General features: G+C 34.2%; 1 protein-coding gene across 1 annotated transcript; it reads left to right on the top strand.

Annotated features, from left to right (window-relative positions):
* The first annotated feature begins 1472 nt into the window (after nucleotides 1–1472).
* LOC109021935 (3-ketoacyl-CoA synthase 3-like) lies at nucleotides 1473–3110 on the top strand. Its single transcript, XM_019004679.2, has one exon. The coding sequence runs from the start codon at nucleotides 1541–1543 to the stop codon at nucleotides 2936–2938; it is 1398 nt and encodes a 465-aa protein (XP_018860224.1). The 5' UTR covers nucleotides 1473–1540; the 3' UTR covers nucleotides 2939–3110.
* The last annotated feature ends 10925 nt before the right edge of the window (nucleotides 3111–14035 follow it).

A 14035-nucleotide genomic window follows, 5' to 3' on the forward strand; every position in this document is an offset into this window, starting at 1 on the left:
TGTGGCGTCTGTCTAGTGTCGATTTTCCATTTGAGTGTGGTGTTGTCTTTCTATGCAATATATATAGAGAAAAATTGGTAAAGATAAAAAAAAATAAAAATAAAAAGGTTTGTATCTAAATAATTTTGAAAGTATTTCTAGATAAAAGAAATGTGTTCTTTTGGTGGAGTTTTAATCATAACCACTTGTGTAGAGTTGGTTTGGACTATACGATGATCAGTTGAGTTGTTGTATCTTGAAAGATTTAAGTTAAAAGGAGTTCTCCTGTACCGGTTAATCTAAGACTGTATATACCGGAAAGGATTTGAATCTCCTTAAAGAGAGCGAGATTTCTATGTCTCAGTCAAAACTGATTTCGTTTGAATGTTAATTTTCTTATAATTTTTATTATATTATTGTGTATTTCACTAACAAGTACAAATTAAATACATGATATATCCATGATGGTCTTCAATTAAAATATCCACTTGGCCTCTCAGCACACTAGCTAACAATAACAACAAGAGAAATAAAAATAAAATAAAAATAAAAATAAAAAAGATGAAAACTACGTCACATCAAATTGGTGCTTGTTCTTAATAACTTTTTAGGAAATCATATTTACACAACTATACTAGTGATAACTGTTGTGATTTTATTTGTATCGGTAAAAGATATATATAATATACAAATAGAATAGCGATAATCTTGATCGATAGGTTTGGAAAGACAGAATAATAGAGCCCAACTGTTTAATACTAATTAATTTGACCAGTACTTGTTCAATTAGACATTTGGAGAGGAAATAGTGCCGTGTGCCCTCGATTTTTGCACACATCAATGTTGTGATTTTATTTCCCTTGTAATCATGTCTGTGATTTATATATATATATATATATATATATTAGAGACATTTATTTTGAAGAAGGTATTAGGACTTAGGGATGCAGCCCCATGGCTAGCTGCCTACCCCATTAGCCGGTCTAGGAATATAGGTTAAATTACACTATGTTTTTGAAGGAAAATGATAATTTATACACTCTCAACTGCTTTTAAAAAAAAAAAAAAAAAAGATAATTAAGGAGAACTTGAAATCCATTAATTTTGCATGAGAGATCTCAGTATTCTTTTTAAAAGAAGAATGCGGGACTTAAACTCTATATAATTACTGATGACTTGTGTATCATCAAAGAGATCGGCCCAGATCATCTGCATAGCTTAAAGCCTTAAATTACCTTAAGTAGGTGTAAGCGGTCCGTATTGTTTGATTTAACATTGATCGACAAGAAAATTAAGTGGCACACAATTGATCAGTTTGTTGAAGTTTCTTTTTCCCACTTACATTCTTATGTACATTCGTACGAGTAAATACAATAGGTCGGTGTTTTTGCTAAAGAAAAATTCTATTTATCAGCCTACACTACGTACGTACGTACCTCTTTCTATTTATCAGCCATTAACTCATGCACACTATTCACGTACGCAGTCTCAGTTCTTATATACGAATTCCTTTCCAGTATTCCCATCTAACAAAGGCTGAAAAAACTTCTAGATCTCTCTCATGGAGCTTCTAGTTTTCGTCTGTGCTCTCTCTTTGGTCTATTTTCTGTTCATGATATGGAAGTGGGTTGATGCAGAGAGAGATGGAGTGTGCTACATTTTGGACTACCAATGCCACAAGCCGACCGATGACAGAATGCTAGACACTGAGACCTGCGGGGAGATAATCAAGAGGTCCAAGAATCTTGGTCTCCATGAGTACAAGTTCCTCCTAAAAGCTATTGTGAGCTCCGGTATTGGAGAGCAGACCTACGCACCAAGGATCATGTTATCAGGCGAGCAAGACAAACCCACGTTGCTCGATGGGATCTTGGAGATGGACGAGGTTTTTGAGGATAGCATCGGAAAGCTTTTGTGCAGGTCAGGCATTACTCCCATGGAAATCGATGTTCTTGTTATTAACGTAGCCATGCTCTCCACCGTCCCTTCTTTAGCTGCTAGGATCATCAACCGTTACAAAATGAGAGATGACATAAAAGTGTTCAATCTCACTGCAATGGGGTGCAGTGCAAGCGTTATTTCAATTGACATAGTCAGAAACCTCTTCAAGACCTACAGGAATTTGTTTGCTCTTGTTGTGACTTCTGAATCTTTGGGTCCGAACTGGTATTCTGGGAATCAAAGGTCGATGATTCTTCCGAACTGTTTGTTCCGGTCCGGTGGGTGTGCAATTCTTCTGACTAACAAAAGGGCAATGAAACACAGAGCCATGTTCAAGTTGAAGTGCCTTGTTAGGACACACCATGGGGCTAGAGATGAGTCGTATAATTGTTGCATGCAAAAGGAAGATGATCAAGGGAATCTAGGGATTTACCTTGGCAAGACTCTCCCAAAAGCTGCTACAAGGGCTCTTGTTCATAACCTAAGAGAGATAGCCCCCAAGATTTTACCAGCGAGGGAACTGCTTAGATTCATGGTTATGTTAATTGTCCAGAAAATGAGACGAAGCAGCTCCAATATCAAGAGTACCGGGGGAACCAAAGCTGCTGTGAACTTTAAGACTTGTGTCGACCATTTTTGCATCCATACTGGTGGAAAGGCAGTCATAGATGGCATTGGGATGAGCCTAAACCTTAGCGAGTATGATCTAGAGCCGGTCAGGATGACACTGCACCGGTTTGGAAACACTTCGGCAAGCAGTCTTTGGTATGTTTTGGGGTACATGGAGGCCAAGAAAAGGCTGAAAAGGGGTGATTATGTATTGATGTTAAGCCTTGGTGCTGGCTTCAAATGCAACAGCTGTCTGTGGGAGGTGATGAAGGATTTGAGGGATGGAAATGTGTGGAAAGACTGCATTGATGGGTACCCACCTGAGTCGTTGGCCAACCCTTTCATGGAGAAGTACAGTTGGATCAACCAGGAGCATGATGCAAGCACCTTCAAGTTCCCAGATCAGTAAATTTATTAAGCAGGCTAGAACACGATTTTTAGTTAAAAAATTGTTAGATTTTCAAAAACAATATCTATAAAATTTCTGCATATTAATTTAGGCAACTTTATTTTGTAAGATTTTTTTTTTTTTTTTGTGAATTTTATAAGCCTGATATCTTATTTTGCCAGTCAGAACAATATCACTCTTACTCTATTTTCAACAAGTTATTTTCAGTGCAGTACTGTAAGAAAGGTTAATTCTTTTGTTTGGACAATATATAATAAGATTCATGATATCAGTGAACTCCCTTGCCAACCAGATTTCATAACCCAGCAAGATGTTATTTAAGACTGATAACATTAATGGAAATCCTGCTTTTCTTTGATTTTAGAAGAAATGGATAAAATAATAATTAATTAAACAACGTAACACCACGTCAAGAGGACCACTTCAAATGGCCCTGTAGCGTTATTGAAATTAATTTGTGGGTTTTCATTATTGCACGGACAGCCTGTAAGCTCTAAAAAGTCTTTGATCCTACAACAATTACTCATTAATTCACCTCCTCCCTGTATCTTACGGCTTCGTACGTACACTGGAGTAAATTTTTGAAACTGTAAGCAGTTATTGCATATAAACGCCGGCTCCTGAAAAAGAGAATTACCAAAACTAAAAAACTATACTGATGATCTTGCTATTACTAAGCAGCATCCATTACTCAATAAAATTTTCTATCTCTGAATATCTGTCATTCTAACTCCTAATTAGAAATTTAGAAGTACTATGGATCTTGGAAATCCAGATTTCAATATATACTTGATTTTGAAGATGTTTGAGATCAAATACACGTACTAATTGATGTTCCATGCATATATCCTTCTATGAAAAAGTAAATTAAAAAAAAAAACAAAGCAAAATAATACGTAGGCCAGTGGACCAGCTTGCATGCAGTAGCTTCACAACATAAACCTGCGGCGGCCTGCACCTATCTTCTAGTTGCAAATAACACAGGTGGAGGAGCTGTTCTACTGACTGACGACAAATATATATATGAACACCAATACTGAACCATTCTTTTCTATTAAAAAACTGATGATCTTGCTATTATATCATATTGCTATCAATTATGAAGGTATAGGTTTCCTCAAAAGAATCCGTGTATATAGAACTAGCTAGTTTGTCGATCTGCTTTACTGCCCAATTCACAATAAAAATTGTATTTGTAAACATGTGTGTAAAGCAGATCATCCATACCGTTATATGACAAGACTTGATTTATAAGATAAATTTCAAATTTAAAATTAACTTTTACAAATCAAGTATTTGTAAGCTAAATGGAGATTCTATAATGCAGAATAAACACTTTAAAAATAGAATCGACAAGTTTAATGCCAAGAAACAGTACCTCCAGCCATTAATGTTCCTCACTGTTTTGCTACGGTTTCTCACTCATATTTGGCACTTCCAAACTCTACTACACTCTATTTAGATGGTGTAAGACTGAAGGGGATTGAGTGAGTGAGTCTAGGGACCAAACGTAGTATTTATAGCCGAAGCTTCCATCAAGTTTTGGTATCTACGTGTCCCACGTGTTCAGTTTATCATGGGGCAGTTCCAACTTTCTACGAACGTGATGAATAATTAGAGTGGGCCACTTCAAGAGCTCCTAAACTAAAGGGACGCTAGAGACTCGTTCTTACAAACGGCCTCCGTGAGAAACGGTCAACATTCTCCCACTTGGTCCACACTTCTAATCTAATGTTTCATCTTACACCCATCGATAATCTGTATTTAAGTAATAAATACATGAATCATGGTGATAAGTCCTCTAATGATGAGTATTACCTTCCATGTATTACTATGTATTTATTTCTTAAATATTATAATTTATGTGGCAATAATTTCTTAATGAATAAACCCTATGTTTCTTATTGGTCCAACACAGATGAATTTACTCAAAATTAAATTAAGGTGCACATCAATATGAGAAAAAACATCAAAATAATTAAGAATTTCATTAAAATAACATTATTCATACAATAAAAAATCACATAATGGAACTAAGTCTCATATTCACTACATGATCATTGAATTTCAACGGTGGCATGCCCTTAGTCAAGGATCAGCGATCATTAGCTCAGTGCTGACGTGCTCAATAACCACTTTCTTTTCTTTAACATGTTCCCTTATTGCTAAATATTTAATGTCGAAGTGTTTACTTCGACTCTCACTTTTGTTGTTCTTAGCCATAAAAATAGTAGCTGAATTATCGCAATACATTCTCAATGACCTAGAGATAGAATCCATAATTCTAAACCTAGAAATAAAACTCTTAAGCCATACACCATGTGAAGTAGCCTCAAAACGAAAGACGAACTCGGCTTCCATAGTAGAAGTGGCAGTCAAAGTCTGTTTGGCGCTCCTCCATGATACAGCTATACAAGCCATAAAAACATGTATCTTGATGTTGATTTGCGTGAATCAATACAGCCAGCAAAGTCAGAATCTGAGTAGCCAATTACTTTCAGATTGTCCGTCCGTCAATACATAAGCATGTAGTTTTTAGTTCCTTGAAGGTACCTCATTACTTTCATTGCAGCTCTCCAATGGTCTAAACCTGGATCACTCTGATATCGTCCCAACATTCCCACAGCAAATGCAATGTCAGGTCTTGTACAGACCTGAGCATACATTAGGCTTTCGACAGCAAAAGCATATGGAATGTTCTTCATTTGTTCCCTTTCAAGGTCGTTCTTCGAGCATTGGTTCAAATTGAACCTATTACCCTTCACAATGGGAGATACACTTTGTGAACAATCATTCATCCAAAATCTCTCTTAAACTTTATTAATATAGGTTTCCTGAGACAGACCCAAAATACCTCGAAATCTATCTCTATAGATCTTAATGCCAATGACATTAGATGTCTCACACATATATTTCATATCAAAATTTTTAGATAGGAATTGTTTCACCTCATGCAGCAAACTCTTATCATTGGTTGCTAGCTAAATCTCATCCACATATAAAACTAGAAAACAGATTCTACTCTCACTAACCTTCTGGTATATATATTGATCCACAACGTTTTTTACAAAACCGAATGAAAAAATTACATTATGGAATTTCAAATACCATTGACGGGATACTTGTTTTAAACCGTATATGGATTTCTTGAGCTTGCAAACCAATTGCTCACCATCACTAGAGGGGAATCCTTCAGGTTGTTTAATGTAAACTTCCTCCTCTAGATCTCTATTGAGAAATGTTATTTTCACATCCATTTGTTGCAACTCTAAGTCAAAATGGACTACTAATGCCAAAATAATACGCAATGAATCTTTCTTAGATACAGGAGAGAAAGTCTCTGTGTAATCGATTCCTTCTTTCTTAGTAAATCTCTTAGCAACGAGTCTTGCCTTGTATCTTTCAATGTTGCCCAATGAGTCTTTCTTAGTCTTAAAGACTCATTTACATCCAATGGCTTTTATACTATTAGGCAACTCAACAAGATCCCAGACTCCGTTACTCTTCATAGAATACATCTATTCCTTCATGGCATTGTACCATAATTCTGATTCTTTGCAACTCATGGCATGTGAAAAGAACTCGGGATCATTTTCAGCTCCAATGTTATAGTTAGATTCTTACAGATACACAACATAATCATTAGGAATTGCTGACATCCTTGCTCTAATAGATCTTTTTAATGTTGTACCATCATCTTCCTGAGAAATATGTGGTTCAACTCGTTGTTCAAAAGTTCTTGGCAACTCTTGAACTACATGATCTACTGGAATGTCGTCAGCAGCTTGTGGAAATTCAATGATTAGTCATTCAACACCAGTTTATACTTGAGGGGTGTTGTAAACAATAACCAATCTATCACTTGAGGTGGAAGGTTGAGATTCTGAATGATCATTTTCAGAAACTATATTCCTGGTTTGATCGCTCCCACTGTTCAAGTCATTTTCAAAAAACTTTGCATTTCTTGATTCCACAATCCTAGTACTGTGAGATGGACAATAAAATCTGTAACCTTTAGACATTTCAGCTTATCCAATGAAATACCCACTAATGGTCCTTGGGTCTAGTTTCTTCTCTTGTGGATTATAAATTCTCACCTTAGACGGGCATCCTCAAACACGCATATGTCGCAAACTTGGCTTCTAACCTTTCCATAATTCAATTGGCGTTTTAAGAACAGTCTTGGTTGGAATTCGATTTAATATATACACTGTCGTCTTAAGTGTTTAAGCCCACAAGGATTTAGGAAGATTGGAGCTACAAAGCATACTCCGCACCATGTTCAATAATGTTCGGTTTCTTCTTTTTGCTACACCATTCTGGTCCGGTTTACCAAGCATGATGTATTGGGCAATAATCTCATGCTCTTAAAGAAAATTTGCAAATGGCCCAGGTGTTTGTCCATCATCTGTGTATCTACCATAATATTCTCCACCTCTATCTGATCTCACGATCTTAATTTGCTTACCGCATTGTTTCTCTACTTCAGCCTTAAAAATCTTAAAGGCATCTAATGCTTCATTCTTGTTATGAAGCATGTAGATATACATATATCGTGAGTAATCATCTACAAAAGATATGAAGTATTTCTGACCATGTGAGTCTATGTCTGGACTACATATATCAGTATGTATGATCTCTAATATGTATGAACTTCTATTGGCACCTTTCTTTGACTTGTTGGTCTGCTTTCCCTTTATGCAGTCCACACAAGTCTCAAAATCAGTAAAATTCAGAGTATTAAGTACCCTTTCATTTACTAATCTTTTAATTCTATCTACAGAGATATGACATAATCTCCGGTGCCATAATTTAGAGGAATCATCATTAATAACACACATTTTAGTGCCAGTGTAAATATGCATTGAATCATAAGTAGCATTGTTTTTTAAATTAATGCAGTAAATACCATCAGACAAAGTATCATTCCCAACACAATTAGATTTATAAAATAAACTGAATGATGAATTTGAAAAATTAAAGGAATATTCAAAAGGTACAAGTCTTGAAACTGAAATTAAGTTTCTAGAAAAACTTGGAACATAAAAGGTCTTTTCCAACTTTAAAACAAAACTACTAGATAAAATTAAATAACAAGTTAATATAGTTTCACATGCGAGCCCATATTGTTTCCTAATAAGATGTTTTACTCACTTCTCACTGGTTTTCTTAGGTTTTGCAAACCCTGTAAGGAATTTAAAATGTGGATTGTTGATCCAGAATCAATCCATCATATGTTAATATTGACATTAATCATATTAGATTCATAACAAACAAGTGAGGTTAGATTACCTTTGTCTGCAAGAACAACAAATTAAATACTTCGACATCAATCCAACATATTAGATTCATAACAAACAGTGTTTCTTCATGTGTCCCTTCTTTTTACAGATTAAACATCTGGAATCTTTCTTAATACCTCATTGGGGAGGTATTTTGCCTTTCTCTTTCTGATTGGCTTGAGATTTGCCTTTTCCACACATTGTCAACGTTGCACTTTCATCATGTTCCATCATTAGTCTTCATTCCTCTTGAACACAGATGGTCATGAGTTCATTAATTGATCATTTATCATTATATGTATTGTATGAGATATTGAAGGGTCCATATTGATGCAGGAGGGTGTTTAGGATGTAGTGCACCAGAAAGGACTCCGGCATTTCAACATTGAGTTTCTTCAATTGAGCCACATTGTCCCTCATTTGTATGATGTGCTCACGCACACCTTTCACACTGGTGAGCCTTAGGGATGAGAACTTCAAGATTAGGATGTTTGCTAGTGTCTTGTCAGAAGTGACAAATTGTTCATCAATGGTTTTTAGCAAGTCTTAGACCTTTTCATGCTGGTCGACAGAACCACGAATACCAGCAGAAATTCTAGTCTTAAGGAACATCATGCTGAGGCGATTAGATCACTCACATTGCTCATAAAGCGCGATGTCCGCTGCAGTGCTGGTATCAGTGTGTGTTGGTGGTTCGTATTTTCTAATAGCATAGTCTATGTCCATCCACCCTAAATGAAGAAAAACTCTCTCCTTCCAAACCTTATAGTTATCTCCCTTAAGTTCAGTGATATCATAACGAATATCAGAGAAATTTGTAGGATGTACAACTGCATAAAATTATAGATTACATGCTTACATTAAAACTGAGACCTAAATTAATTTTCATGATTTACCAATGTAAATCGTGCTTAAAAATTTAATCTAATGACATAAAATTGCCTGTGGGCCAAAATTTTAATTCAAGTAGATTCAATCATTCTTATGATTAAATTTTATCAAATTATTTACTTAATCCATAATTCTAATAGTATATTATGATTATAATTTGATACATATTCTATCTTAGATTAAACTTTATGATAAAACAATCAAATCATTTACTAAATTCATAATTCTTGTGGGTAAGTTATGGATAACTTGATATTTTATCCTAATTAATAATATAAATATAATAAAAACTCATGTGGGATAAAATCTATTATATTAAGTATAATTAATTACAACTAATGTCTAATATTCTTTATGTGATCCTAATCAATCATAATATATAATTTTATTTAATTAAAGATATTGTGGCTATTTTCTAATTAATTAAAATTATATGGATTACTAGACATTAAATTGCATAAGACTAGCTTAATATTATGAATTACATAATTATAACTAATACTAACATGTTATTATTATGCACAAAATATTCTCATAATATAAGCATAAATATTGCATAATCAAAACTAAAATATTATGCATAACATTTAATTTCATACATTTAACTATATACTCATCCAAAAATTGCATGTATTAGTATAGAGCAAAATTAATCAATTCACGCAAACTAAATACGAGCATAATAAATAAATTTGCACAACAATTATTCAAATTGCATATAATTAAATCAAATAAAAATTATAAGCACCACTATACAGCATAACAATTATAAGCACAAAGGGTGTGGCCCCAAAAACCCACTTTCCATACCATCTATAAAAGTGGAGAAAAAAAAAATTATTTATTTTTTTAAAAACTGACCCCTATAAACGACATGTCATTTTTCCAAACCTGAAAACGACGTGTCATTTTCCTCATTGTATAAAATAAAAACAGGCCACATAAACGACATGTCGTTTTTATTAAACTTATAAACGACGTGTTGTTTTTCTCTCTATGGAATGATTGAGACACAACTAAACGACATGTTGTTTTCAACAAAATTAAAAACTACATATCGTTTATCTCCATACTGAATAAATGGCTCCGAACTAAACAACATGTCGTTTTTACCAAACGGAAAACGACGTGTCGTTTATCAATACTGAATGAAAGACTTTCCCACTAAACGACATGTCGTTGAAAATAAAGTTGAAAACTACATGTCGTTTTAGTCGTCTCCAACCTCCAGACAGTTCCGTAGATCACAATTTTGGGACTATTTTCAAGTCAAAAAACACATTTTTAATCACATAAAGTTTAGAAAAACTATTTCCACATGATTTCTAAACTTCTTTCGACTAAAAAACATCGAGAAATCAAAATTTAAAATTTTTCAAAACTTTCGGCCAAAAAACAGAGATGAACAGAGCAACTCTATAGACACCAAGGCAGAGATAAAATGGGGATCTGATACCAAATATAAGCTAAATGGAGATTTTATAATGCGGAATGAACACTTTAAAAACAGAATTGACAAGTTTAATGCGAAGAAATAGCACCTCCAGTCGTTGATGTTCCTCACTGTTTTGCTGCGGTTTCTCACTGATGTTTGACACTTTCAAACTCTACTCCACTCTATTTAGATGGTGTAAGACTAAAGAGGATTGAGTGAGTGAGTCTGGGCACCAAACGTAGTATTTGTAGCCGAATCTTCTATTAAGTTTTGGTGGCTACGTGTCCCATGTGTTCAGTTTATCACAAGGCAGTTCCAACGTTCTACGAATGTGATGAATAATCAAAGTGGACCACTTCAAGAGTTCTTAAACTTGAGGGAAGCTAGAGACTCATTCTTACGAACTGCCTCCGTGAAAAATGGTCAACAACATTGTCATGTCAACGGATGTGCTTGGCTTATAAGTAAAAGAACTCATTCACAAGGCCGACTGTCGTTCAATGCACAGGTCCCTAGCCTATCTATGATTTTCATTAATTTATTTGTAATTTGACCATTACTACTCGACCTGCATGGATGAACAAAAGTCTAATATATATATATATGTAGATTGAAGAAGACGTCGGCCTATTCTCTCTTGTAATGGGCCTTGCTTGCAGAATGGGCCTTTATTGGGCTATCAATTAGGTTTATTAAATAGGTGCGTGCATGGGTGTTATACCTAAGTACTACGTACGTACCTGTTTTGGACAAAGATGGTCTGATTAATTAATTGTCTTTTTGTAGGATCAGATCAAACTGCATGCATGGCTTCAGTTTTTGCATCGTTCTCTTTGGCGAGTATTACACGTTTTGGCAAGATGAAGGATAATATATATATATATATATATATATATATATATATATATATATTGTTTAGACGTTAATTGTCGGTACCTAAAGAAGAATTTTGGCTAATTAGTTACTTAACAAATTAGGAGGAAATCAGCAAGGAGTTTTATTAAGCTTATAATATTAAAACTCTTCAGATTTCAGAGTGAGACTGAAACATTCATAAAAATATGAAGTCGAGTACTATATATTAATTTTCTACGTCCATGGTCTTAGGGAATAATCTTCTTTAACAGAAATTTGGGTGAGTCTTAGGGGAAACGTCTAATAAATAGAAGCTTCCTAGCTAATATATATATATATATATATATATATGATATATATATATATATGGTCTAATGCAGTAGCTAGGTCATGTTTTTATCATTGTTCAAAAGTATCTCATGACAATGGTCATGAGTCGGTGACATGCTGCATGCTAGCTGTATAATTAATGCATAAGAAACAGTAGCAGATAACGTTTGAAAAAACAAAAAAGAAGGAAAAAACAAAAACCTCTAAATTGACTTTGAGACTAAAAGAATTAAGGAATGGTGATTTAAGCCATGAGTTGTTACTACACTGCATTCAACTTTATATATATCCAGAATATTAATGGTTTTACGGACTGATCTGCTGCGAGAAATCGATCACCCTTGAAATCATTATTAATTCACATGCACGATGTTATCTGGGGCAATTGATCTGTTGTAAACAAATTAGCTAGCTGTTGGGCCACTTGTTTAGGGTGGATCAGTAACAAGCAATTAAAAGGTCAAGAAAAGAGGCAAGAGATCGACCTGGGATTAATATTAGAATTATTTGATCTTAACCAGTCTATCAGAACTTTCCATGCACTTGACACCCAAGTACCTTAATTTTCTTGAATATTGTAAGAAAATACAGTGGAAAAATACCTCAAGCTCGGCTTATAAAATTGTTCTATAAGTTTCTCCAGACTGACAAATTCTAAGCGTTTTCTTTTAATAGCAAAATATACTACGTAGTATAAAACTAGAGTAACACTTAACAAATCCACAATTTAAATATTTTATCAAGAGAAAATAAAAAGAGAGTTTTTGTATATTTCAGATGGTCCTAAACCAAACTGAGGGAGACTATTTATAATCCACCTATACACGATTGCCTTTGAAGGCCAACCATTACACTACTATCAATTTACAAACATTACAAACTTCAATTAAAACAGTATGTAACGTATGGCATTATGCCATCCAGTCAAGTAACGTATGGCTTAATGCCACAAGTTACTGTAAGCATGAAGGGAGGGACCGGGTCAGCCCACATGAGCGCCCCACCTGCCCTCCTGCTAACAAATATATATATATATATATATATATGTATGTATATAAAAGTTGTTCTTGTATCAAAAAAACAAAACAAAAAATATATCAAGTTTGATTATGGTTCTGTTTGTTTTCATAAATCATATCATCTCATTTAATTATTACGATCTCAAATAAAATATAAAAAATTTTTTAAATTTTTTAAATTTTAAAATAAAAATAATATCTTAATAATATTATATTCAACTATCATCTCATCATATTATCTCATTTATCTAACCAGACGAGACCTAACAGTAATTAGCCATTCGTTCTCTACACAATAAACTAGCTCATGCTCATTTGAGTACTTCTGAGTTGTATTGATCGCCTTATGACATTTTGCTGTGGGTTGGGTCCCGTTCCGAAGCCATTCGATGTGGGACACGTTGCTCTTAATGATATATATCCGAGCTTTCTAGATAAATAGGTGATCTTTCCAGAAAGTTTCTTTGAAATTAATTTCTTGCTAGCTACTAGCTAGAAGAAACGTCTCTCGACCTTAACCTATGTCTCTATTAATCTTTCTTCTGTCTTTTTTCTTTTTATGGTATGAGATCATGTGGTGTCCTAATCCCGACTTCAGCCAGCTTGTCGGTTACGACAAAGTTGTGTTTTGCTGTATTTTGGTGATCTGTTTAATTAGGTAAGTGTTTCTTTCCGAAGCAGAAAGGTCCATCCTCCTATATATTTGTACCCAGCAACCCGACTATTGACACCGTCCTAGCTAGGTCCTATATATCAGTCACATACCTCTACGCATCCAGTACCCCATCCAGCCTTCGAAGATGCATGCGAGCAACAATAATGCTGAAGACATGGCCAAATACACCGGGAGATCAAAATAACAATAAATGTTATTGCAAACAATACATGAACAGCATGATCATGATAAATGAGTACTCATGAAAAATAAATATTTATGACAGATTATTTGTGATGATAACAACTATTTACGATAAAAATATACTTATTTTGACAGAAAATAATCATTTTTACTGAAAATAACTAGTCATAAATAAACATTTTTTTATAATAATATATATATATATATATTATAGATCAAGTTGATCATGCTGTTTTCCAAAGTTTGATGATTTGGGAAGAATATTGTAACATGACCCAATATACTAATGAACTATCTTATCATGAATTAGTTTAGTAAATATTGTTTGCTATATCACTGATGATCGATATGATCAATTGATGTGCCTTCCAATTTGGAGATCTTTCTATCTCAAAAAGAGCAATTTTAGCTCCATTACCGCACAGA

Source organism: Juglans regia, chromosome 5, assembly GCF_001411555.2.
Source record: "Juglans regia cultivar Chandler chromosome 5, Walnut 2.0, whole genome shotgun sequence".
Taxonomy (NCBI): Eukaryota; Viridiplantae; Streptophyta; class Magnoliopsida; order Fagales; family Juglandaceae; genus Juglans; species Juglans regia.

Bases quoted from the DNA above. Each gene is read 5' to 3' on its own strand.
- LOC109021935 (XM_019004679.2), top strand. From the start codon at position 1,541: ATGGAGCTTCTAGTTTTCGTCTGTGCTCTCTCTTTGGTCTATTTTCTG.